Below are 27,030 nucleotides of genomic sequence, written 5' to 3'. Positions count from 1 at the left end.
TTGCAAAACTGCTGAAGTGACAATTTTCATAAAATTTGTATCTGTATTAGCTCAGTTCACTGAGACAAAATATTTGAGAAGACTCAATGAAACAGAAGTGATAGTCCATGGACAGCACAGCAGCGGCATGATTGTGCATGGAAGTGTCAAACTGCCACTCATTAAAGACCTTGTGAGCCCACTTGTTGTGTTTATTAACAGTGCATGGAAAGAGACTACCTATTTAATGGTAATGCAGTTAAAGACATTCATTTTCCCTTTGGTGCTAAAAGATTAAGATCTATGGATTCCCAGAAGCATCAATCGAGTAACGCTGTGAAGCTCGATGCCTTTAACTACTGCACTTTTAGTAAGTTATGGGATTCATTCAGCAGCAGTACAAGTTTAAAATGGGTTTGAAGGACACAAAACCAAATGTCAGTGCCGTATTTGTTGAAATATGCAGATGGATTCCTCAAGTTCCTGTCTTCCTGCACAAAGAGTGAAATAAAGGCACAGATGTGCTTTACTCCAATGCTCAATTCCAGAAGTGCATTAAAAATCTTTATGCAGATCTTATGTACAGTCACAGCTGTAGCCTCTGGACACTAAGCTCAATAACTAAACAACCATGCTTAAGTCTCTGCTATAAATATACTGCTATGGCTACAGCTCCTGTTCGTCCACCATATACCATCAGCTTCCCTTCTGCTCTGAAAACAACCATTTGTAAAGATCAGTGAAACCTAGTAGAAAAGCTGGATAATGACCCAGGCTGCCACTGGCTGACCAATGCCCAGTGTCCCGGTGAGGTGTCTGTGAGCTGATGAAAACAGACGAGGCTGTGCAGAGATGCACCCCGTGTGGAGTGAAACAGTCGGCAGCACGTGGAATACAGGTCCTCTGTCGTCTGCTCAGGCACAGGATGAGGGATGCCAAAGTCACGGAGCACTTGGCTCTTGCCAGGGGTTATGGGCACTGCTCCTCCGTGTGCAGCCAAGTGTCCTCTTTCCCTCACTCACCTCTCAAGAGCTCACAGAGCCAGAAATTGGGGCAGTACTGTTAAAGATAGGATTGCTCCTTACACTTCCACTTCATCATGTGAAGTATTATTCTCCTGAGACGATGAAAGCCTGGGGGCCCTCTACAATAAAGCCTCTCAGTTACAGTGAAAAGAACTTTGCAAATATTAATAAAAGCCATTATCCAACAATCTGAAATATTTAGAGGCTAATCTGGTAAGATTAGTATAGTAGCAGATCTCAAGGGCAGCTGATTTCTGAAAGATGTTAAACAGTAATACGTCTGTATCTAAGAAAATAATTCTACCCCCCCAGTGTTAAATACACAGGTGGTATACTGTAATTCTTACTATAATTGAATGGCTTTTTGCAAGCCAGCAGTGCTGTGTGATCTATTAACAGCTCTATATTCAGCAACAGTGAATGAAAATTATATAGCTTCCAAATGAACTCAAAAGATAAACAACTTTTTATTACAGTGCAAGTTCATGGCTATTTAGGGTCAGCAACTTGAAGAAAAAAAACTATTAATCTGCATTTATACTGACATAATAAAAAATCATGGGAAAAATAATCAGGCAATGTAATGTTAGGAAAGACTGCGTTTGTCCCCCAAGCATTTTAACATTAAGTGTTATCCAGTGTAAACAAAATGCCATATATTCTACAAACACTATTTGAAACCAAAGCCCTCCCACCAATGTCCTCACACAATAAGCTTCTGTGTGCTGACTAAATGCCAGAAATACTTACGTTCAATGCCTTCATTAAGTCTGATGTGTGCTTAGAAGTCAGTTTGTCAAACCTTTACCTTTGGTAAAAGATTTTTGCTATACAGAAAATAAAAAAATATTTCTCAGAGGAGATAAATGGCCAATTTTTGAAGTGAAAGTAAATTGAGGTACTGATGTCAAAGCAGATGGCCTTCAATTGAGAACTCTTTTGGCATGGTGAAAAAAGGAAGCTCTTACTTTCTTCCTGCTGGATAAAGACTCACAGGTTAAACAAGTCATAAGTGCACTGTAAGGTACACGTTGTGGGAAATGTACGGGAGAGAAAAAAAAAAAAAGAACATTTTAGAAAAGGAATGTTTTCGGACCGGAAGGGGCCCACTGAGCTACTGATCTTAACTCTAAAAAAAAAAAATAAAGCAGCTTCTCAAGTTGTAGCCAGTGATGTGCAAGCACAGACAGACCCTCCAGCTCTAGCTTCTCTGCCTGGTTCAGCACACTGAGTACTAAAAAAAGAAAAGACAGAAGCTGATATAGCCCAAAAAATCAGAAATCTATCTGGTAAGAATTAAACATTCCAAATAAAATTAACCAATTAAAAAAAAATGTGAACGGGAATTCTGAAATTTATGCTGTATTAGCAGTCTCCATGGAGAGCACTTGTACTAACCCTGACATGTTTTTCTTTAACCGATAGATTTTTGTTGATTTTCAGTGCATCATAATGCAGTTATATGTACACACACACACAGGAACAGCTAGATTACACATCTTTAACCACTGAAAAAAAAAAAAAGAAAAATAGCATGTAGTTGTTAAAAAAAAAAAAGAACAGTATGAAAATGTACACATGTATCTTTATGTTTTCATTTAGTATAAAATCATTTCACTTACTAGAAATCCTGTATTTCAAGTTGAGCTAATTCCTCTTTGCAGTTAAATCCCTGATTTTGTATGTTTAACAAGATTTTTACAACACAACAAAGAGCCTTATAAATGTCATCAGAGTAAGCCTTATGAGGATAGCTGCATGGATTAAAAGCAAGCCTGACACATTTTTGCTAAGAGCAAACGGATGTCTCAGCTGCCAGTGTTGATGCTTTAAGCATTAACATTTTTTAACTATTTTAGCACTCATTAAAAGATGTAAGAAGAGGAATTACGACAATCTATACAAGAATTTCATGGAGTGTTAACTAATAAAAGGACAAGCTGTGACACAGAGATACAATATTAAGTAAAATGAACAGGTTCTGAAAACCACCCACCGTAGTTTAAGGAGGAAATGTAATTTATTTTTTCTAAAAGAAGGGCCTAGTTCTCATGTTAAAGCAAGTTTGCTTAATAGACCAGTTATCCTGAAACTGTCACAATGGTTGCAAAGCTCATCAGTTGCCAAGATTCCTTATGAAAAGCGACATAGAGAATTTCAGCAATTCAAGAAAATTGGATGATATAACAGATCAAATGAAAAACTGAATGAAATCTGTGCAATGTACCAAATCTAACATCTCGATTAGAGAAGTAAAAGAAGTCTGTTGACTCCTGCTGGAAACATACTGTATCTTTTTGATAAATACATTTGACAAGTATAAATGTGGCAGAAGAAAGTTTTCAGCTAGACTCTGGATGCACTGCAAGAAAACAAAACCTTAGATAGTATGCAGGACCTACAATGCAACAAAATTGGACACTGGGGGGTTGTAATCATTGGGCAGAACACAGCCCTCTTCTTGGCTTTCCTCTTTTAAAACACATTAAACACAGGAATATAAACAATTTATATAATGATCACTCAGAGAAGAATGTTTGTTTGTTTTTTAAATGCTTCCCTTTCATGACAACTAGGCCCCAAGGTATTTAAAGGCATCAGCTTATGAAAACAAAGCCACTTACTTTCACTATTTTAAACAAAAAGAAAAGCAGAAAATGGTAATCCTGTGGCATGAGTCAGGATGTGACACAGGAAAGAAATGTCACCTATTCTACCAGAACCTCTCATAAGAGAGCAAAGCATAAACCAAGCAGCTTTAAACAATGTTTTCAAAGCAATTAGCACTGTATTTAAGGCACCTTTAATAATGCTTTCAGAAAACCTAGGCCACGTTATTTCAGTCAGTAGCAACAATTACTGTAGCTAAATTTTCTAAAACTTTTCATTTTTATTTTTTTTTCAACCTTAACAGTTTATGAGAAATACATGAACAATAAAATTGGTTCTAAATGCTGCAATACATATAAAAATCAGAAAGCACACGAATAAAAGCAGAAATTCTGCATTTCTAAAGGAAGGAATTACTTGTTCTTCATCAGTTTTGCCACAATTTGTATGTATCTGAAGATGGGTCAAGTAAAATCAAGAGGATGACAACTGTAGTCAAGCTAACTTAAAAAAATGCTTAATTTGAAAACCGATTAGAACTATGCTAACCTTTCAACGTAAGGAAAGCTAAAAGATAATCGTTACTGATACTTATGTCTGATACATATATGTATATATTTTAATAACTGAGCAACTTGTATGCAACTTTGGTGATTACTCCTACATAACTATCCTAAAAATGAATATTTGTAATTAATCTGAACTATTGATTTGACCAGAGGGAACACTGAATAAATAAAGTTTTTTCATTTTATTAACAGAAAATAATAAAGAATAATTTTTGGCCTACAGAAAAGAAACAAAAAAATCAACTACTAATTTAAAATACAAACATAAATTTTGTTGAAGGAAGTGTTTTCAGATTTTTGACCGCACAGGGATTTTCTATGCAATGCAGATTTATTATGGAGAAAAAAAAAAAAAAAAAAAAAAGAAGAAATTGAAAAAATTAAATTTGAATCCATTTAGAAAAACTTCCTGATCATTTTGGAGGAATATGATCAATAAACTTTGGTGAAGATGTTGTTAAACAAACTCCAGTCACAGAAATAAATAAATAAATGATGATATAATGTCATAAAGAGAAAACTGGTCTTTTGTTATTTAATGGTATGAGAACTTTAATTATTAAAGATTTCATTTCCCTCCATCCACAATAAAATCAGTCACAGAAAGCATTATACCTCATTATATCAAAGTACTTAACCACTTTAAGAACCTGAACATAATAAAAAATTTGTACTAAATACATAAATAAAGTAACACACATAAGCATTTGCAGAAGTTATTTCCATACGGACCACATCTTTTGAAAACTAGAAATGTTGTATGCAAACTTATTTTTCATGTTGCACTCTTATATTCTAACATCCCAAAGAATGACTAGGTTTCAGTGGACACGCAGACCTCTGACAACTGCTAACATCCCTCATCCCTGTCTCTCTCACACCATTACACAATGTGGTAGCTCTGTAATGAGCCAAGGGAGATGGCAGCTCAGACGCTCACCTATTGGAAACCCCCCTGAAGTCCATCAGAAGACCATGTATACAATTGCAGTTTGACCCATTGCCTTTACAAAGATGGTCTCTCCTCTAATTTCTGTATAACCAAATTTGCAAAGACCTATAGCTGAATAATCCTACTTCTTAATATCCCAGTGATGAGATCATGATGCACAGAGATGCATTTTCATGTCACATTTATGTTGCTTCCTAAACATCATAGAATCACAGAATGGTTTGGGTTGGAAGGGACCTTAAAGACCATCTAATTCCAATCCCCCTGCCATGTGCAGGGACACCTGCCACCAGACCAGGTTGTTCAAAGCCCCATTCAGCCTGGCCTTGAACACTTCCAGGGATGGGGCATCCACAGCTTCTCTGGGCAACCTTGTTCCAGTGCCTCACCACGCTCTGAGTGAGGAATTTCTTCCTTGTAACGAATCTAAATCTACCCTCTTTTAGTTTAAAACCATTACTCCTTTATTATTCCACTCCACTCCCTGACAAAGAGTCCCTCCCCAGCTTTCCTGTAGGCCCCTTTAGGTACTGTAAGGCCTCTGTAAGGTCTCCCTGGAGCCTTCTCTTCTCCAGGCCAAACAACCTCAACTCTCTCAGCCTGCCTTTGTAGGAGAGGTCCTCCTGCTCTCTAATCATCTTCACAGCCCTCCTCTGAACTCAGTCCAACAGGTCCCTGTCCTTCTTGTGCTAGGGGTCCCAGAGCTGACCACAGGGCTCCAGGTGGGGTCTCACAAGAGCAGAGAGGGAGAATCCCCTCCCTCAACCTGCTGGCCATGATGCTTTTGATGTGGCCTAGGATATGCTTGGCTTTCCGGGCTGCAATTGCACACTGCTGCCTTATGTTGAGCTTCTCATCAACCAACATCCCCAAGTCCTTCTCCTCAGGGCTGCACTCAACAAAAACTCCTCTGAAAATCATTTTTTTTTTTAAAGTAAATGAGGAAAACTAATTATCCCTATGCAAACAAATTCCCAGTACTTTTGATCAAAGAATCCAGGTAGATGTCATTTCCAGCTGTAACAAAAGTACCTCATGGAAACATGTCTCTGCTTAACCATGGAAACTTTCCATTATGTGTAATATTTCCTAAAGAAGAATATGCTTTTTGGAGAGGGAAAACAAACAAACAAACACCACAAATTCCTTCAAAATTTGCAGGCTGCTCCCCCTGTACTGCAAGGTGGAACACTTACTTCAGTGTGTGGCCTACCAGTCCAGCTGGCAAGGCAGCCTCTTTCAGGCCTTATCTGGACAGTCAAGCTACCGCTGGCTTGAAAGAGTTTATTATAAGGTTGTACCAGGCTGCTGGAGTCCATCTGATTATTTGGCATGAGGAAGGCTGGAAACCCTTCTTTTCCTCAGGGAAATAACTGTGGTTATCCCGTCCTGAATTTTGTTGCTAAAACATGCTGTATTAGTGAAGAGAGAATGCAGGCCAACAGGGATTGTCTGCTTCAACTTCCCCTGCTGGTCCCCATGCTGGCCATGAAGCAGCAGCCCTTTCCAGCAGCAAGGAAATGCTGGAGCAAATGTTCTGGAATAAACCATTTCCAGGCACAGACTGTGCGCTTGCAACTTGATTGCTGTGTATAGGGAGAGAAAGGAAAACCACATGGGAACCGCAGCCTAACACCAACGTGGAACAATTCCCTGACTGATCTCTGAAACGACAATACGCTGGGATCCTTCTCTCCTTCAGTCAAGACAAATATTCAAGAAGAGGAAGCAACAGACAGCCCACACACCACTGTGAATAGGGAGCCTGTCTGATTCTTGAGTACAAATTACTTTTGAGCTTTTATGTGTAAAGCAGGTAAGAGCACAGTGTGCTAGATAGGCTCCTCTTGCTCTTGGCTATTGTGGGGATGGGTTACAAAATACCTGTAGACTCTGGCCTTACATTTGTGTTAATATATGTTAAACACTGCACAAGATAGGCTGAATGTACTTATTCAATATAGATACACGTTTCAAAATCATCACCATTATCGTCATGTTTATTTCCTGAAAAACTAACTTTTAACTATAAAGGTCATTTTTGCCTTAAACTGGATATATAACCTTTAAAATGAAAACTTTACTACTCCTTTTATGACAAAATATAGACCATGTAGAGCCAAAAGACACCTCAATGTATTTTAACCCTACCGTTTTCCCAGCCTGAGGGAAAAGGCAGAGAGCAGCCCCTCGTGCTTGCCAGCCAGGAGCATCCCCAGCCCTCTGTTCAGAGGTTGCGTGTTACAGCCACCAAGTGAGAGAAGAGTGCAGAGGTCAGGCTTTTCTGAGGCACACGGAGCTGTGTATCTCTCTTGCACAACTCAGTAGGGAACATTAAATGCTATATAAAGGCTGGCTGACTGGCAGGTAGAAGAAGGATTAAGTGGGACTTTATTTAAGACCAGTTACACTTTAGGGGGAATATAAATTGAATAGCCTCATCCCATTTAATTCTGAGAAGTCCAAAACTTCTGACATAAAAAGGATTTAGTTTATTTGCTGTATTTTTTGTTTTGCCTTTACAGCTTTAACTTATTTTCAAATAAGGCTGTCCTGGGGAATTCTTGGCATCCCACTCTATGGGAAGATGTCAACAGAATATAACAAGAAATTTTATTTTTACTTATTTCTTACTGAAGGCTGTAGAGAGGGTATTACAATATTGCTTATTAAGACCTTTGTCTACAAAAGAAAAATGCTCTAGTTTATGTTCTGTTGGCAGAAAAACAAAGTTTATATTCTTTTAATTCAGCCTAAAACAAGACATCAATTAATTTAAACCAAAACAATTTACCAGTTTACATAACAGAGAAAAAAGAGTCAAAAGATGGCCACAAAAACTAACTACATCAGTTTAAAAATAAATCAATTTTTGCTTAAGTTGGAGCAACTTTTGTAAGCAGACAGAGCTAAAATTCTACTCCCTACAGAATAACTTTAACATTAGGTACTGTTGTGCTAATAGGGGAAGCATGATAGTGTTAAACCAAATGCAACTTCTATTACTAGTCCATACTGTAGGATTAAATGTATTTAGTCATCTTCATCGTGGGCAACAGAAATCAGCATGACCTTGAAATATTCTAGATTTGCAGTGAAGATCATGCATGATGGTATCATTATCTTTTCTGTAAATCAGAGAAGTTTAAAAGACATTAATTATGTTATAAAGATTGTTACTCTTTTTAGTGGTTACAAACATTAGAGTCAAACACATCTGAGCTAATTTTTTGAAGACCTACACATATTTATGCAGAGTAACCACCAACAGTGCACACTGATTCATTTAATCACAAGAAGTACCACATTTTGAGGGCATCTGGAATTTAATGACTATTTATTTAGTTTGACAACGAGACAACCAAATCACTTATCCTCTACTCCAGGCACTAGGACAGACTCTAGGCACCTTTAATTGCAATATTTAATATCAGAATATGGCAGCAAAAATGGTGATATATAAATTAAATTCATAAGTAAAAAAGCTAAGATACCAAGTCAACATTATCTCTAAACTGTTTCTGGCATATATTGCTAAATATTATTCTAATGAGCAACAGTACTTGGAGATCAGAAAATGCTGTATGTGGCAGGGGCACTGCTTGCAGGCCATGGACCCATTCCAGCAACAAATTAGGTCAAGGACAATAAAGTCAACTTCATGGAAGTGATCTGCAGTGTTACTAAAATACATAAAAACTTTCATTTGTTTAGAAAGCTCTTGACCTGCAACTACTGGAGACTAGGGAAGCATTCAGGGAAGATACTGCTACAATGTGGTAGGCCTCCACAGGTACTACTGGAGACACCAACTAGGCTGGCTTTTGGCCTGATCCATTACAACCATTCCTACACAACTTGTGAGCAAAGGACCAACCACAAACCCAAAACACTCCCACCGTTTCAGATTTTGCAATTATTATGTAGTAATTTTGCTATGTAATAATGTAGTCACTTTGCCAACCTTTCAGTTCTGGACACTGCTTCACCATATAGTTTGGAAACTTCCTTACTTACTGACTATACTTTTTCTTTGTAGATGATAAAGCCCATCGAAATGTTTCTAGAAAAAGACCTTTTCATTAACAAAATGTGAATTAAAATATTGTTTTCCAACTGACTTGAATCAGCTAAGCTGCACAAGCAAAAGGAAACATTTCTTTGCCCTATTATAATTACACAATCTTTATTTTAGGGGATGAACTTATTATTTTCTAATGTTTACACAGTACCACTGTAAAATTATCTTCTGTCATTTTATCTGATAGTTGTTTTTATACCACTGCATGAAAACAAGGCTATAGCAACCTTCATAGGATTGTGTCTCCCAGTTTTCTGTTTTGTGTTATAAGCTTTAAGGAAAAAGACCTAAAATAGACACAAGAGAACTGTAACATGCACATAATTACAATCACATGTTCCTGGTGACAACTTTCACAAACAGTCCCAAATATACTGAATGAGAGTAATATGATAAACCCAAAGATTGACTCTTTGTGGTTTGTGGTCTACAGATATTCCCTCAGACTTCACATGACTCCTATCTTATGCAACACATTTTTGGTGGCGACAGGGGAGTAGGGACTACATTTTTTTCTTTTATCAGTTTCCTGAGGAATCTGTAAGTGTTGTGGAAAACAAAAATTACACAGGTTTTATTAGGATGTGATTAGCTTCTCATGACAATATACTGGTTATTACACAATAAAAAACTCCCTGAATGCCCTGCAGTTAGGGAGGAAATAGGCTCATACTACTTTTCTGAATATTAAAATATAGCTATACCATTGAGTTCTCCTATATAAACAGAGATAAAACACCAAGTATGATGCTATTAGCATGCAAAATGGCAGTAGGTTACAGAAGGTGAAACAACTTACCTCCTCAGAGCAAGTGGCAGGGCTAGAGCTTCCCACATAGTTCACAGCCCAGAAAGTCTAGCTAACACTGACTTGATCATGGTATTTCCAATGATGAATGATGGTGCAGAAGGATTTCCACTCCTACTTCTCCTTCTCTTAGAAGGGCATAATTTAGTGCACAACAATTACAGATAAATATTTTCACTTGTTATAGTTAGAGAATGCTTCGTAGGGTATGTCTGTCCTGCAAATGGTGACATAGTGTAGAGATACCCAAACTAACTTAAAAAAAGCTGGTGTGTGCACCTGTATTAATTTAATTCTAACACCATGACTGACTTAACCTGCTCTTTGACACCAGCAAAAACAAAAAGCAAGACTAGGTATCTTTACACTATGCCACAGTTTGCAGTGAACACGCAAAAGAAACCTGTTTCTTACACTCACTGCCAATCTGAAAAAGCACTGAATATGAAAAGTCTCAAGGGAAAAGCAAGGTTACTGTAACTGGTCTCTTGTTTCTAATTATCAGTATGATGGTGCAGACCTCTATACAGCGTCAAATGGTAGTGAACAGAACTTTCCAGTAGCCTAGATAACCAAATGCTACAACTAATCAAGATGACATATAAGCAGTTGAAACTTTCAATAACTTGACAGAGCATGAGACAGAGAAATGCAAAGTACCATATCAAGACAGAGCATTTCCCTAGTAATCCTACTCCATCTCCATCTCAAGAGCTGGGCTTAAAAGTGTTTGCATTAATTTCTGAGTGCACATTGTTTCCCTCTATCAATTAACCATCACAGTAAGCCATGCTACCAGAACAGAGGACAACTATAAATTACTATGATTTTCATAACATGCAAGTTTACAAGTAAATGATCATTCCAAATGATTGAAAGGGTTTTGTTTTACAAAAGGCAGGGAATGCATATTAACTTAATAGATGACAAACTTGAGGCTTATGATGAAAAACCGCCATTGTCTTTTAATCACAGTCTCACAATAAATGGAAATTAGACAGTTTGTCCTGTCCCACAGGACTATTTGTAAGATGCTAATTAGCTCTGTGGAAACCCACAGTCTTGGATGGAAGAGAAGCTGCAAGAAAGAGCAGGAAGCCAGTCTGTACTCATAAAACCAGACTACTAGTTGCAGTTGAAACACCTGGCTGTGGATGTGGTTGAAACACAAGGCTGTGGATGTGGTCTACCTTGACTTCAGCAAGGCTTTTGACACCGTCTCCCACAGCATTCTCCTCAAGAAACTGTCTGCTCTTGGCTTGGACTGGCGCACGCTTCGCTGGGTTAGAAACTGGCTGGATAGCCGGGCCCAAAGAGTCGTGGTGAATGGAGCCAAGTCCAGTTGGAGGCCAGTCACTAGTGGCGTCCCCCAGGGCTCGGTGCTGGGGCCGGTCCTCTTTAATATCTTCATTGATGATCTGGACGAGGGCATTGAGTGCACCCTCAGTAAGTTCGCAGATGACACCAAGTTAGGTGCGTGTGTCGATCTGCTCGAGGGTAGGAAAGCCCTGCAGGAGGATCTGGATAGGCTGCACCGATGGGCTGAGGTCAACTGCATGAAGTTCAACAAGGCCAAGTGCCGGGTCCTGCACCTGGGGCGCAATAACCCCAAGCAGAGCTACAGGCTGGGAGATGAATGGTTGGAGAGCTGCCAGGCAGAGAAGGACCTGGGAGTGATGGTGGATAGTCAGCTGAATATGAGCCAGCAGTGTGCTCAGGTGGCCAAGAAGGCCAACGGCATCCTGGCTTGTATCAGGAACAGCGTGACCAGCAGGGCGAGGGAGGTGATCGTCCCCCTGTACTCAGCTCTGGTGAGGCCGCACCTCGAGTACTGTGTTCAGTTTTGGGCCCCTCGCTACAAGAAGGACATCGAGGTGCTTGAGCGGGTTCAGAGAAGGGCGACGAAGCTGGTGAGGGGCCTGGAGAACAAGTCCTACGAGGAGCGGCTGAGGGAGCTGGGCTTGTTCAGCCTGGAGAAGAGGAGGCTCAGGGGCGACCTTATCGCTCTCTATAGGTACCTCAAGGGAGGCTGTAGCGAGGTGGGGGTTGGCCTGTTCTCCCACGTGCCTGGTGACAGGACGAGGGGGAATGGGCTTAAGTTGAGCCAGGGGAGTTTTAGGTTAGATGTTAGGAAGAATTTCTTCACTGAAAGGGTTGTGAGGCACTGGAACAGGCTGCCCAGGGAAGTGGTGGAGTCACCATCCCTGGAAGTCTTCAAAAGACGTTTAGATGTAGAGCTTAGGGATATGGTTTAGTGGAGGGCTGTTAGCGTTAGGTTGGAGGTTGGACTCGATGACCTTGAGGTCTCTTCCAACCTAGAAATTCTGTGATTCTGTGATTCTGTGACCTCTTTAAATAATCCCCTTATTAGGCAGCCTGTTTAGCACATCCAGCAACTCCCACAATATATATGCTACAGAAGATAGTTGCAAGCCAGTCAGCTGCAATCATGTCTGTAGTTCATCAACCAGTCTATCCCAGCTAGGCTGCATAGCCATATTCAACATAGCAGCAGCAATAACACAATTGATATTATACCAAGCAGTGATGGAATACGGTTAAGTAACTCTCAAGGTCACCTGCTAAATAGATGCACAAATAAATTCATTAAATAACCATTGCTTGGACTATACAATTGCTGATACATATGACTGCTATTCACTGCTGTGCAGCACATAGTGGAGCTATGGATTTCGTTACAGTACTATACCAGAACATCTTCAATTTACATGCACCAGGAGCAGAGTGCCACGCTTGGCCCAGGGTGACTGTAATGAGAAGGTAGATGTATTTAAAGAAGACAGATATCTAGAGGACAAACTAAAATTAGAAGCACACTCGCATGGGCAGTCCATGAGAATACTAACACACTGCTGAAGCCACTAAAAATAGAACTTCCAAGTTTGGAAGGTGACTGGGAGGATAGAGGTATCGTTAAACCCCTATCAACTGGAAAAAAACCCTGCATCAGTAGTTTGGTAGGAGTATCAGTCTCCAGTGTAGAAATCTGCAAAAACAGGCTGAACTGAGCAATTGTAAGGTATTTATCTAATGCCAGTGATGTTGCACAGTGGTATTAGAGGGGAAAAAGCGTTCAGTCTCTGTGCTCTCTGTGTTAGGTTGCAGCATATAAAAAGCTGAGACACCAGTCCCAGTAACATCTTCTGGTATGCCACGGCTTTGACACATAATTCCTGGAGCAGAGCAACACGACAGCCTCCCATCGGGATGAAAAATGAATTTGTGACCGTTTTAAGGCAAACATTTGAAGGAGTGAGGAAAATCGTAAAGGACACCTGAAACGTGCTACAAGCTAGACCATGACAGGGGATGGTTGGGGGACAGCTGTCATAATCTGGACCAACCGATTCTGTCCCTGCAGCCACTGAGCACAAGGGGGGAGGTTAGCCAGACTGGCAGCAACCACTGGCACACTGCTGCCCTGCAGGGGGACACCAGAAGGCAACATCCCAGCAAAGTTTCAGACATAATAGGCTAAGCAGGCTGCCTGGGGTTCCGGTGAGGACAGACCTACAGTTATTTAAAAATAAATAATTAAATCTTGCTGTGGCAAGTAGTTTACAAGAGAACTCCTCTCAGGGAAACACAGAAGTAAACAAGAAGCTCTTCAAAATCTAGAAGCTTTCAGTTTTTGTAAGGGGTACTGGCCAGCAGTCTAACTGAGGTGGCTCCCCTCATCACTAAAATCACCACAGTTATGGCAATCTGAGCAAGGAAATAAATTGTGCTATGACTTTTCTTCTCTTATGATTTCTCCAGGACAAGAAACAGAGATAATTTGTACTGCCACTACTCCTAAAGTGAATTTGCATAAATAGAGAAAACGCCGTAGGTCTACATTGCTAAATAGAGAAGAGTCAAAGACCAGTGTTTGGCCAGCCTCCCACTGTCACGGCAGTGCACAGTTTCACTGTACATTACTCAGTATCTCCTATGTCAAATCTTACATTTTGATTAAGTAACCAGTTTTCCTGTGTGCTGATCTCAATAGTCAAGAAAATTTCTGCACAAGACACAACACCAAAGTTCAACCTATAAAATGTACTTCCAAATGCATGACTTGGAACTAATTAAAAACTGCATTCCAAAGAGTCAGGCCGTGTTTACAGTTTTTACTCAAATTCCACTTTCATTAACAAATTATGTCACAATATTCAAACATGAAAGCGGATGTGTTTTTTTTTTTTTTTTTTAAGGGAGTAAAAACATTTTACAGGGTTGCAGCTGTATTCAAGAACATCCGCTTTTCTTTCCAGTGCCTTGTTCACTGATCAGCAGGCAAGATTTCAGGGAATGCAATATTGCCAACACTTTGCTCCTGTTCATTTACTGTATAAATATAGTTCTGCCAACTTTTAAATATCTGATTTATTGAAAAAATAGCCCTAAATCTCATTTGGGAAAGCATCCTAAAAACAGTCTAATGCAATGCTCAGATCTAGAATTAAAAGCATAAAAACATGTGACACATGGATTTACATGGTATCTTGTGCATCTAAAGTAACTCATGAAATTAACTTCTTGTGTCAGCCCACTGTAAAAACTTACAAGGACAGCTTCATTTCTTTCTAGCTCTGATTTCTCCCCTGCACTCTCCAGCAGATGGCCACCAAGATGATGAGGGGGCTGCAGGCAGCACATGAGGAGGGGCCAGGTCAGATGCTACGCGTCTCACTGCTGCCAGCAGGGAGGCAGTTGCGAAGACAGAGGCAGTCTTCTCCAGGACGCAAATGGCAAGGCAAGAGGCAACAGATGCAGGCTGGAATATGGAAAAACCCCAGCTGGGCATAAAGACACTTTTATTTATTTATTTATGTTGACAGGACGGTGGTCAAATACTGGAGCAGGGCCCAGAGCAACTGTGCAACCTCTTTCACGGGAGATGCTCCAAACTCAGCAGCCTGCATAACCTGATTTTACTGAACATGGCTTGAGGAGGGGGTTGGGACTGGATAACCTCCAGAGATCCCTTTCAACTCACATGATTCCATGATCTATGATACTTGTCAGGGAGTGGGTTATGTAACTAAAGCAAAATGTCTAGGAAGATGTAGTAGCCCCTGGGATTGCGTCTCCTAATAAGCTCCTTGTGTTTGCACCATCTTTGGAAGAGGAGAAAAGTCATTCTTAAGCATCACAGCAAGCTCCCAGAGCACAGCTCCTGATTTATGATCACTTCAGCCAGAACAATCCTTTGTTGAAAATCAGACCTTCCTTCAGCGTCTCTCCAGTTCCAGCTCACATCCCCAGCCTTCATTCCCTCACTCAAGTGCCTCCTCCTCCCTACCAGCTATGCCACCCTTACTGCTTTTTCTCTCTTGTTCTTTCTTCTCCCACCTCCAAAATGATGCTTTTCCCCACATCCCAGGGAGCCAAAGTTGTGACAGCAGCGGGGAGGGGTAAGGATGGGACACAGCTCAGAAGTGGTACAAACAGGCACGCAGGTACATACTGATTGCTCCTCCCAGCCTCCCTGCTGGCAATGGTGACAACGCACCCCTTTGGGTTAGGATGCAAGATCCTCTAAAAGGGCTGATTTTGGCTGCTTGGGAAACAAATGTTGCCTGACTGTTAATTCTCTCTCTCTCTCTCTCTCTCTCTCTCTCTTTTTTTTTTCCTGGAAAAGTGAACAGGCCAAGACAGACGTCTCCCACTGGGTTCAGCCCACAGCTACAGATTTCAGGACTGTAGCTGGGTTTGCAATGGAAACTACCTGTCAACAATCCTACCTCTCATGAGGGCTGCACTAAAGCCATCCAAACAGTGACATACAGCCATGCTAGTGAATACACTCTTAACCTTTTTTCAGTTTGTTTTCCAACTCAAGTAGGAGGTTCACATGATTTTTTTCCCAGCATTTGGGTATCAACCTGAGAACCAGTGTAGCATTTACCAACTAAACCGTCAACAACAACATTATCTGCACAAAGTAAAGGCAGCAGAACGTATAATATCCCCTAAAAATGCTCCAAAAATATGTGCTCGTTTTACTGAAATAAAAGAATATTTAAGCTTTAGTAGAGATCTATGTTTTTGGAGGAAAGGGTCCAGAGGAAAATTACATATTTGTGGTTTAGCTGGGAGTCATGATGTCTCTGCATATGTATAACATGTGGTTGCAGATTCATAACAAACAAAGCTTTCAAACAAAAAAATGTAAGTTTTCAAAACTTAATCCGTAAAAAGAGAGTAATTTATTTTAATCTGGTTTATTTATATGGTTCTTGAAGTCAGCAGAGCAATTATGAAACTCTTTGTTCTAGAAAGCATGTGCTGACATTAAGCAAAAATAATAATAATAATAATAAAAAAAATCAAAATACAAATGGGAAGTGCAGTGGCTATCCTAGCACCGACCCCTTGCAGCAGGTTCCTCAAATGAGATATTCAAATTCTGCTTCCCCTTTCTGTGGATTACTCTATTTTACATTTAAAATGCCTGGCTACACAAGCATAACTGACTGTATGGAAAGAAATCTTATTTAGAAGCTGCAAGACACAGCATGAAAAGGATTTTCATATGTTTAAGAAAATGTACAAAACCAGTTATAAGCAGGCAAGGAAAAACCTTCAAGGTCTGGCTCATGCTTGATTTATACTTTATCATTACCCATTTTGGTGCAAATAATGCATATACTTTCCGAGGCAGAAAAAATGACAACTTTTGTGTCAAATTTTCGTGAAAGCTTATTTCCTCAGTATATTACGGATGTTGGTACAGTTAGCAAGGACGTTGCAACCAGCAATGTTTCACTTGAGCTAGAATAATCTCACCCTCCATTTAAAGGAAAGAAAATAGCCTAGTGTGGCATAGTAATGTTATCACCTATGCTAAAATACATTTTTATGCTCTACAGTAACCCAGAAGAGTAAAACCAAAAGACTCCACGCCACTTTTAACAGAATAAAGGGATTATGTTGTAACTGAAACAGGGACAAAAGGTATAACACCTAATAAATTTGCCTTTAGAGTTCTTTGCTTTGGCACACAGACAGACCACATTATCTGATACTTAATGTTACATATTGGAAATTACTGATTCACTCACTGGCAGTAAATTTAAATAATTTAGTTATGATTTTTTTTTTTGACATTTCACTCCCTTTTAGTGGCACCAGAAGGTCTACAGAAAATAAACAGATACCACACAGCCCCTTCCCCACAAAATTCTTACAATATCAAGGGTGAAAATCTTCAGTCTCTTCACCTTAAACATCACCTATGCGTTCCCAACTACTTCAACAATCAGAGAAATCAAATGCTTAGAAATAGCAAAAACTTCTCAGAATGAAGACTGCAGAAAAGTCAGCTGCAATGAAAAAAAAAAAAGATAAAAAGCCCCCTTGTGCTTTCCTGCCTGCTTCATTCTCGTTCCAGTGCATTTAATGACACTACTAGTTATCACAAAAACAGCTGCTATATTCTATTGCTGCACTTCACTGTTTGACTACAACCTGTAACCACTTTTTGAGTTTAAGCTCTGAATCTTATTTTACAATACTCTTTAAATGGGCTTTTGCATTAAGTATGAAATTATGTAATATCACTGGTTTATTTGGTTTCTTGATGTTTTAATTCTCTCAAGTACTGTGGTTCACCTTATTCATCATGGAGATTACAAATTTAATAATTCAATTCAAAGGAAGAGATTTTAAATTGTTGAAATCATTATCTCATCATAGCAGTAAACGTTATTAAAGAAAGTGAGATCTATATATCAGACCCATAAATTTCTGGTTTCTATTTATAGTTAATATATTCCTGAGGGAGGACCATATTTATTGAGCATAAATTCATGTAGTTGAGTATTTGTTTGATTTTCACTGCATCAAAGAATTGCGTTATTACCCTTAAAGCTTGTTTTTTGATGGTTTTCTGTGTGTGTGTGTGTGTGGTTTTTTTATGTAAAGAGTGAAAACTGAAATTCAGCTCAGAAAAATATTGTGCTGAAGAAGTATATCCACCAAATCTGACCAGGCCTGATTCTTATTCCACATTGGGTTTATACAGTAACTTAACCAATGCCAGCTGAGCTACTCTCAACTTTGCCATGGTACATCAAATGAAATTCAGAAAGGATTTACTGAATCCACATCTGTTGTCTATCAAGAATCTTAAGAGAAACACTATTGTGAATTTATGTGAAATCCCATGCACAAACGTGGTGAGTAAAACAAAGGACTCACGTAAGTGGGACTGAAGACCCACATATCTTTAAATACCCTTTGTCTAAAATGGACAAGATAACGCGAAGTTTCTTATTTTTCCCCCACAAATTCTCCCAGAAGTTCACAAATTCTATGCTGATGTTTTGTGCTACCACGGAAATAGAGGAGAAAAAAACAAAAGGAAGGCTTTTTCCTAAAGCTGCACTTGTGAATAACTAAGCTGAACGCAAGCATTAACAGTTTGATGAAGAATAGCACCTAGTCTGGGTGCTACCAATTCGAAGTATGGAAACCAGAGAGGACTGCAAACAGACACCAACACGTTTATGAAGTCAGCTCAGAGATTTGTTTTTGCCTGGTGTCGCAGGCTGTCCTGGAGCTAGCCTGCCTCTCGACCTGTTGCAAAGCCACCTTCCCTTGGAAAGATGCTGCTCCACACTCCCATATGCTGGTCCAGCTCTCGTTCTTTAAAAATGAGACAACTTCTGCTATTCTGTCCTGAAGCTCAGCAACTCATGGTAGTGAGCAGTGTCACAGCTCCAGCCTGACAGCAGCTACGCAAACAGATCCGCGCACGACTGGCTCAGGCCTATTAGGGCTGACACGGCACAGTTTCTGCTTGGCAGTCCTACTTACCTCTAAATATCCTGGCTTATAAAGCCGTTCAGGGACAACCTGTCTTGTTGCCAGGAGGGCTTCATTTATCACCCGAAGGGCTGCCACATGTCAGTAAAATCTGCTGTGGCCTTTCAGGAAGAGATGAAGGTTCATCAGTCTGACCTGAGCCTGATGTAGCTGGTTAGCGGATCCTGCCTGCTTGCCATATCTTATACAACATCTGCGGGGGGGAGGTGGTGGCAGCAGAAAGGGAAGGAATAATGTGCACTAATGAAGCCAGATGTGTTGGCACCACCATGTGAAAACCAGAAGGTTCTGGTTATATACAGTGATCCTATTACACTGCACAAACCGTTCCAACTTTTGCCATGTATAGCTTTTCACAAGTGGGAACATAAAGGTAGCAGTAGCCTTTGCAGCAGCCACAGGGAGAAAAAGTGGGAAGTCGGGTTTAGGAAAACACTACTCAGTTCAGCTTAAACCCTGCAACAACAAACTCAACCAGGAAATAAATAATTAAAAACAACAACAACAACAACAACAACTACAACAACAAAAAACAACATTTGGCTCAGCAATTTTTCAGACTGGGTCAGGACCTGTATCGTTGGGCTAATACGGTTTTTATCAATTATTGGTATCTCCTAAACCAGAATCACAGCAGCAGGCTCTAAATCAACATCAAAACGAGTCATAATCAGATGGTATAGCAGTGTTAAACCCACAAAAGTGCATAGATTGTTAGACTACAAATCACAGACTGCTAAAATATAATTTCACAAAGTTAAAAGAGGACCAACAAATCAAAGTTTAACAAAAGAAGGTAAAGCTGGAAATCAGGTCAGTGGCAATGGATTTCGTGGTGAAGAGATGATTAATTTCCTTTCACTTTTTCTTTACAATTTTCTAAATTATTAATAAAAATTATTTATAAAATTTATTGTTATTTTAAAAAATATTATTAAATCGGAAGTACTAGAGAAGGGAACAGCTGTAAAAATAATAGTTTCTTAAGATGACAGAAATCCTCTGTGGGTATTTGGTAATAGAGGTAAATTTTTAATATAGCTTGAGTAACGGCTGCAACCGCCGGGGCTGCCGGCCGCCGGGTGCTGCAGCGGGGAGCTCGGGGCGGCGGCTGCGGGGCCTGAGGCGCTGCCTGGCGCTGCTTCGGCTCCGTTTTTAGAGGAGAACTGTCACAAAGTTTACAATAAACTCGTGGTGCGGGACACCCGGCGGTGCGGAGCTTGTTAAAAGTTACTGAGGGGACTGTTAGCGTTAGGTCAGAGGTTGGACTCGATGATCTTGAGGTCTCTTCCAACCTAGAAATTCTGTGATTCTGTGATTCTGTAATCATACAAAGTGCTAGGTTCTCCGAAGAGAAAGCTTAACCAACATTTATGTCTTCCATTTTAAACTCAATTATGTTAACCAGCTGTAGTAAGTAAAGAAAATGTATACGTGGTGATGTTGCAGTAATTTTATTATGGTAAGAATCTGAGAAATTAGCAACATTGAAAATCAGACAACTGTGCAAACTACTGCAGTCCAGCACAAACTGGACTTTGTTACTAAAGCTTTGTTACTAGAGCTTTGTTACTAAAGGAGCTTGAGCTGTTTGCCCAAAATTTCCTACCACAATGTTATAGAGGAAGCAGTTTAAATCACTCAAGAAATATTAGAAAAGGAGGAAGCTGGCATTCAAGGTTACTGCTGGAAGAAGAAAGTACCAGCATTACCAAAGACTGATCAGGGGAAGGACTCAGAGTTTCCTCATAAGGCCTGAAGTTCAGCCAGTGTATTTGCATCATTTTAATTCTCTCTGAGAGTACAGGAGTCTGGACTGGCAGCAATGAACAGAAACTAATACTACTCTGCTCAAACAGGGTAGTATTACACAAAAGAAGGGTACTTGATCTCACTTCTTATTTTTGTCTGTTTATTAGTATACTATAAGAAAAAAAATGAAGGCTATGAAGGAAGCAGGATTTTAGTGTTGCTGCAGACATCATTGATATATTTCTGAAGTATTTCTGAGTAACAAATATAAACAGTTTTCTATAAAGAAACAAAAGGGATAAAACTCACTTGTCAAACAAGTAAGAAGTTATATGCTGAAATAGCTATTGTTTATAAATTTTTAACATTTATCCAAAAAAAATAGATATACAAGATGAAACAAACATTATGTTCTTTTAAACACAAAAGTCAATGGCTGACTTTTTACTACAATCACTCTAATACAAAGAGCTGAGGCAGGCAGAGTCATAAATCAGAAAATAATCAATAAGTATTGCAAAGAAATAATTGTAGGTGAAAATGATGAGGCAGTTCCGTATTTTCTAAATAAAACTTCATGTATATATGAAGTCTGTAAAACTTCATGGATACATCAAGTCTGAAATGTTGAAGATGTGAAAAAAGGAGAACAGAAAATACCATTTCTTACCACTTTTCTTTTAGGCATTTTTCCTACACCATTCACTAGGCATTAGGACTAGATAACTGAGTAGAGAAGAAATCATGGAGCAAAAACTGAGTAAACCAAAAAGATCATGAAAAACTAACTGAATTAACTACATGCAAAGCAGTATCTGGACAGAGATACTCTGCTTTCAGAGATATCCTGGAGCTACACTTGCGCTTGAAATGAAAACATCTATAAGTTTCCATGACACTTCTGTGTCAGATAGGAACACAACCAGTAAGGATTGTCCAACTCCCTAGGTGCTTAAGACAAAGAATCATTACATTTTAATATTTCTTCAACAATACTCAGCTTTCCAAAAATAATGGCCTGAACTCAGTTCTGAATACCAGGAATATTTGCATCAACCATTCTCAGTACAAGGCTTTAAAAAAAAATCATCCACACTTCAAATCGGAAAATACCATATCCATAAAAAATTCTCACAGTTGATTACTTTCACTGCCAGAAAATTAACTCTGTGCTTAATTTCATTTTTTTTTTTCCTTAATAAGTATCATTGCCTGGTTATCCTTTTAGACCTTAAATCTCCTCCTTTACATAGATCATACCTACTGACATCTGGATGTTAAAGCCAGCCTCGAGTACTCTAGAAGTGACTTCTGTTGGCAGATAATAAATAAATACTATTTTCCTGTCTCTGACTGTTATTTCCATGCATCTGAGAATGGTATTTCCCTTGTTTTAAAGCGTCTCAATGAGATTTGTGTTCAAGTAGGTATTTCCTGTCATCACAGGCTTTTCAAAGTCAGTATTTTCCAAGATGCGGGCACTCATCTTTTAAGACCAACAGTCTTCCTTAAATTTGTGACTCTACAGCTCCTTAGTCCCAAAACATCAGCCTGATACCTATTTTTTGTTTCAGTCTGTCGATAAAAATATTGAACCAGACTTCTTTAGAACTCCTCTACAGAAAATCCCATCACATGATAACTACCACTTTATACTTTGATTGTGGTTATCAGTTTTTCTAGTACTGCTAATAAAAAATATGCTGATCTTCCTTAACAACAACAAAAAAGAGCACATACTACAGAAGTAAAACAAATGCCTTACAGATGGCAGTTGATGCTATGAGCCAGATTTGTGACTTCATTAAAAGGATATCAAGTGTACTTGGAAAAACCTATGTCTTAAAACAAATTGCTGCACCCAAAACGTGTTTTTCAAATGACTATGTTTCGATATGCTTAGCTACCTGTAAAAATAATGTATCCATATCAAGCAATACAACATCTCTGTATCAAAATGAATTATGATGGATTTCTTTAATTTGCAAGAACTTAAAAGAGCTAGATATCTGGATTTTGATTTAATTATCTTTCCTTCCTGACTAGTGAGGGTAATCACCAGTAGTTTAGATTTCTCATACATGAGTTCAGAAGTTGTTATCTTACTTTAGTTCAAAATCATTCTTCAAGTGGAATTTCCTAATAGGTAATTCAGATGAAGAATTTAGCTCCCTCAATAGATACTTAAATGCTTCATCTGTGGACTTGCTATAGGTATGTCGATTCCTGAAACAATAATCTCATGTCTCAAATACTTGCATAAAGGCAGTAGAAAATATATTCATTTCTTCTCAATTTTGTGCTTAGTAATTCACCGAGATTATTTTCAGAGATTCAAATCAAGAACTGAGATGAAAATATTTTCATGCCTCCTTAATTTCAGAGCTCTATCCCTTTGAAAGAATGAATTCTAATTTGATCTTCCACTAATTCTTTCATATGCTATGCTCTTCCAGAGCTTTGGTTCCATATCTACATTTAAAAAAAAATCAAAACATTCATGACTAATTTCAAGACTCCTCTGCCAATACCAGAACTTCTTAAGTTTATATGAATACAGATTAAAATTGAAAGACTTTTTAAAATGTCATCCTAAGATTTCTTAACAGCATAATGGCACTCACCAAAAACCAAACAAGCAAACAAACAAAAATCAAGTCAGATATAAAATAGGTATAAAAATGGTGTTCTTGTGAAGCTATAAAAAGGTACGTTGATTGTTAAAAAGTTTAGCCCTGAATTCTTTCTTATCCTGATGAAATAACTAAATGCTAAATTTTTCTACTGGTTATGTACTAATTGGACACCTGCCCTGGAACTACAAAAACAGTGATCTGTAATTTTTCTTTTTTTGACCATGTTCTGTTTTCTCTGATAAGACAAATGGAAAATAGTTCCAGTGGTTTAGATTGTTTTTCAAACCCCATTCCTCTAAAGAAAAAAAGAACAAACTTGCTCACATAATAGCTGTGATGTGTTTACTCACAGACTGAAATCTAAAACTGATTCATTACAGCTTTGCTGCTTTACTCTGACCAGGGGGAAAGTATAAAAAAGGTAACTTCAAAGGGTTTTTCACCCTAAAGTATCTGGTGGCAGTCTCAAGACACAAGAGAAAAATAACTGAAGAGACCATAAAGCACTCTAGAAAGGATTTATATATGTATTACCTTAGAAATAAAGCTAAGCTAAAACTGACCCCTTTAAACCAAGTCACTTTTAGAAGTGAGATTTAATCAAGCTAACTAGGAAGAATAAATAGAAAGAAGCCTGAAAGAAAAGAGGAAGTTTTACTGAATTCTAACTTTTTATATTCACTGACTTGTTAATATTTTTAAGCACATACTCTTTATCATACATAATAAAATTTGTTTATAAGGGTTAATCTTTACCATTCTGACACGTACAAAACACTATAATCTGTGACTACAGCTGAATTACCTTACTCTGTACACTTCCCTTTTCACGATTAGTACTTCCTAGTACGATGTAGCATTACTACCCATCAGAGATCACTGCTTCAGAAAAGGCACATGATAGCAATGCGAGAATAAGAGGTTGAGCTTGAAGAACGGGCAGCATGCCCTGCAAGGATTTCAGGGTTACAGCTGGCTGGCTCAGGGCATGACTGCAGGAGTGGTGGCAAGGGATGAGAGCAAACCTTGGCCAGGGCTCGAAAAAGCCCACATGGGAACGTCTCGGGGTGCAGGGGGAGGCCAGAAGGAGAGGACGGGTGCCTGGCTGAGCCTGGACAGCCAGCTAGGCACCCAACGGGAACCTCTTCAGCTCAGTAGCTTACCTATGACTTCGCAGGCCTAAAATCATTACCTTTGCAAAGTTTCAAAAACAGTTTCTCCTTTTCAGACCACATTTACCATTTTCCTCCAACACAAAAACAAGAAACAAAGTGGCCTTCACTACTGCAATTATGCAAACAAGGAACTTTTGCAGCAAAGTTAATTGGAAAAATCTTTTTCAGGAAGATACACTGGCAGGGTTGGTGGAATAATTGATAGTAGAAATTGAACAAGGACATAATTTTGTGCCTGCTGCCAAACTCCTGGCCTGTTATTTCCGTTTCATGAAAAGTTTCTCTCAGGTCTAGAACATGCCATCTTTTCACAGACGAGGGTAAAAGATTTTGCTTTATAATCCTCTGACTCAGTTGTACACCTTGGTAACGAAGCACGGAATTTGTGTTAATTTACGTAACTGTACCCATCTGTCAGCAAAGCTGCAATTGTCTGCTTGCATTTCTAATCATACATTCACAAACATAAACACTGTATATGGAACAACTGGTTTGCCAAAGAGGATCTGGACCCTAATATTGGTTTGAATTACTCAACAAAGCTAAGAAATATGATCATATGAAAACAATTTAGATATTTGTTTTAACAGAGTTCTTCTGTGTACTTCAGCTCTTCCACTTCATCAATTTATTACTGGTTTTTATTCTTCTTCCCTGGGAGGTTCAAATTCACAAATGTACTCTAACAATAATTAGAGCAAGGCACAGGTGAACTACTCTAAAGAAAGATTAGCACCGTACACATAACCACAGCTTTCAACAACTGCACCTCTTCCCTTGTCTTCTATCACTTCACAATGCACAAATGTTGGCTGGGATAAAATAATGCCCGTAACTCTACTCTTCCTGTTTAACCAAATTTGCATGTGAAACTTTATCTAAGCCTCTGAGACTGCCTAAAAGAGCTTTTTAAAAGATTCAGTATTTCATTTTGAACTGTGGTTTGTTTGTTTTCCATTTACAATTATTATTAAAAGGAAAGAGCTGTTTCTTTCCCAGACATAAAACAATTAGATTAGTCTAAAAAGGTCACAACAACTAACTTACATTAGCTAAAAATGAAAAGGAGAAAAACTAACCAGAAGAAAAAGCAAGCAGACTGCCAAGTGTTTCTGTACCAAATATATGTGTTTATTTAAAACAGTGAGGTTACTAGTTTTTCTGACATCAACTTTTAAGACTGTGCACGGGGATAGAAAAACAAGATGGACAGGGCATGCTTGGGTATGGCAAATATTCTTGTACCAGAGACACCCTTGGCATTTAATTCAGTGTCTGAAAAGAACAGCTCCATCTACTTAAAGATCAAAGTACTTATCTTTTTCTACTCGCTTTTAAAAACAAGGAAACGGAAAACACAGGAAAAAAATAAGAATAAAAAAGAAAAGCCACATTCTTTAATGCTTTCCATGAATGTTGGAGTAGGGAACACACAGTTCTAGAAATAAAAGGAGGGGTGCTTTCTTCATCTACCTATCTTTCCTACAGCAGAACGGAATTTCATACACAAAATAAAACAGGATAAAATAATCATCTCAGTAAAAACAACACTAACTTTACTGACATTCGTCTGTCTCTTTTTGAAACATATGCTGTTACATGAAATTCTGCAGGTCTCAAAAAGTCATGAGCAGTACTGGAAATAACTCCTCCTACACACTGCTCAAAAAAACCCCAAACACCTGGTGCAGACAGCTCATTGATGGCAGAGCAATAGCTCAAAGAAGATGAGAACAGTACACGCTGCTCTAGGTGACCTGTTGGGATATTACATCTCACAGAATCATGGACGAGCACCAGAGTACGAAGAAACCGTCTTGCCTGAAGATATTATTGTTTGATTTCTCTGAGCTGCTATTTGTATTTGTTACTTTGTATTTTCCCCTCAGTTTTCTAATCTGGTGTCTACTGTGTAAAGCAATTAAATGTTCCTACCAATATTGGGATGCTTCAAGAGACGACAGATTCTAGCTTCTCTTTCCAGTTTCTGGTGATCTGCAACAAAAGAAAGCAGAAAGTTGGTTTTAGTATGAAGATGAACACAATTTGTCATATTTTCTTTATGAAGAAAAAGTATATTATTTGATACATTCTTTAAAAAAATACTTTATTTATTTAGATCATTTAAGACTTTACACTAAATCTGCGTGCAATACTGAAATTAGGTTACTGCATCCAACCACTTCTTTGATGGAGTATGTCAGGCACCGTTCCAGTCGAAAAATCAAGCTGCCAATGTAATGGGGAGAACAGGAAATATTCACGCCATGACCTATAATTATCAGGCAATAAACCATGTTACAGCATTAATCAAAATAAGGACAACCTGAATCTCTAGTGCTATCTTAAATCCTACCTGCTAACCGCTTTAATGATACCGGCTGTACTAGGTATACAGTTCAACACGTGGCAATCACTGTGACAGAATGCCAGCACTCCTGCTACGGCACTTTCTCATGCAGTACTATGCTACAGGAACTTCCAATAACTAATGACCAGCAATTACTATTTTTCCAGCAGGACTAATCTCTCTCACAGGCCGATTAGTCATTAACCTGAACATATCCTGAACACTTAGGTACAGGTCTATCATTTCTTGGTCCCTCCA

At 38.8% G+C, this 27,030-nt stretch overlaps 1 protein-coding gene across 10 annotated transcripts in view; it reads right to left on the bottom strand.

Moving 5' to 3' along the window:
* CAMK2D (calcium/calmodulin dependent protein kinase II delta) overlaps nucleotides 1-27,030 on the bottom strand; it is a gene marked incomplete at its 3' end in the record, with an annotated part of 169,210 nt that overhangs the window by 78,043 nt on the left and 64,137 nt on the right. For all 10 annotated transcript variants that reach the window (XM_084286473.1, XM_084286478.1, XM_084286476.1 and 7 more), the window contains exon 3: nucleotides 26,358-26,417. In XM_084286473.1, the coding sequence (XP_084142599.1) occupies nucleotides 26,358-26,417 (60 nt within the window). The remainder of the gene's footprint in view (nucleotides 1-26,357; nucleotides 26,418-27,030) is intronic.

The sequence above is a fragment of the Netta rufina genome (assembly GCF_964035555.1).
Source record: "Netta rufina genome assembly, chromosome: 4".
Classification (NCBI taxonomy): Eukaryota; Metazoa; Chordata; class Aves; order Anseriformes; family Anatidae; genus Netta; species Netta rufina.
The sequence above is the reverse complement of the archived record's forward strand: the minus strand, read 5'-3'. Positions and strand labels throughout refer to the sequence as shown.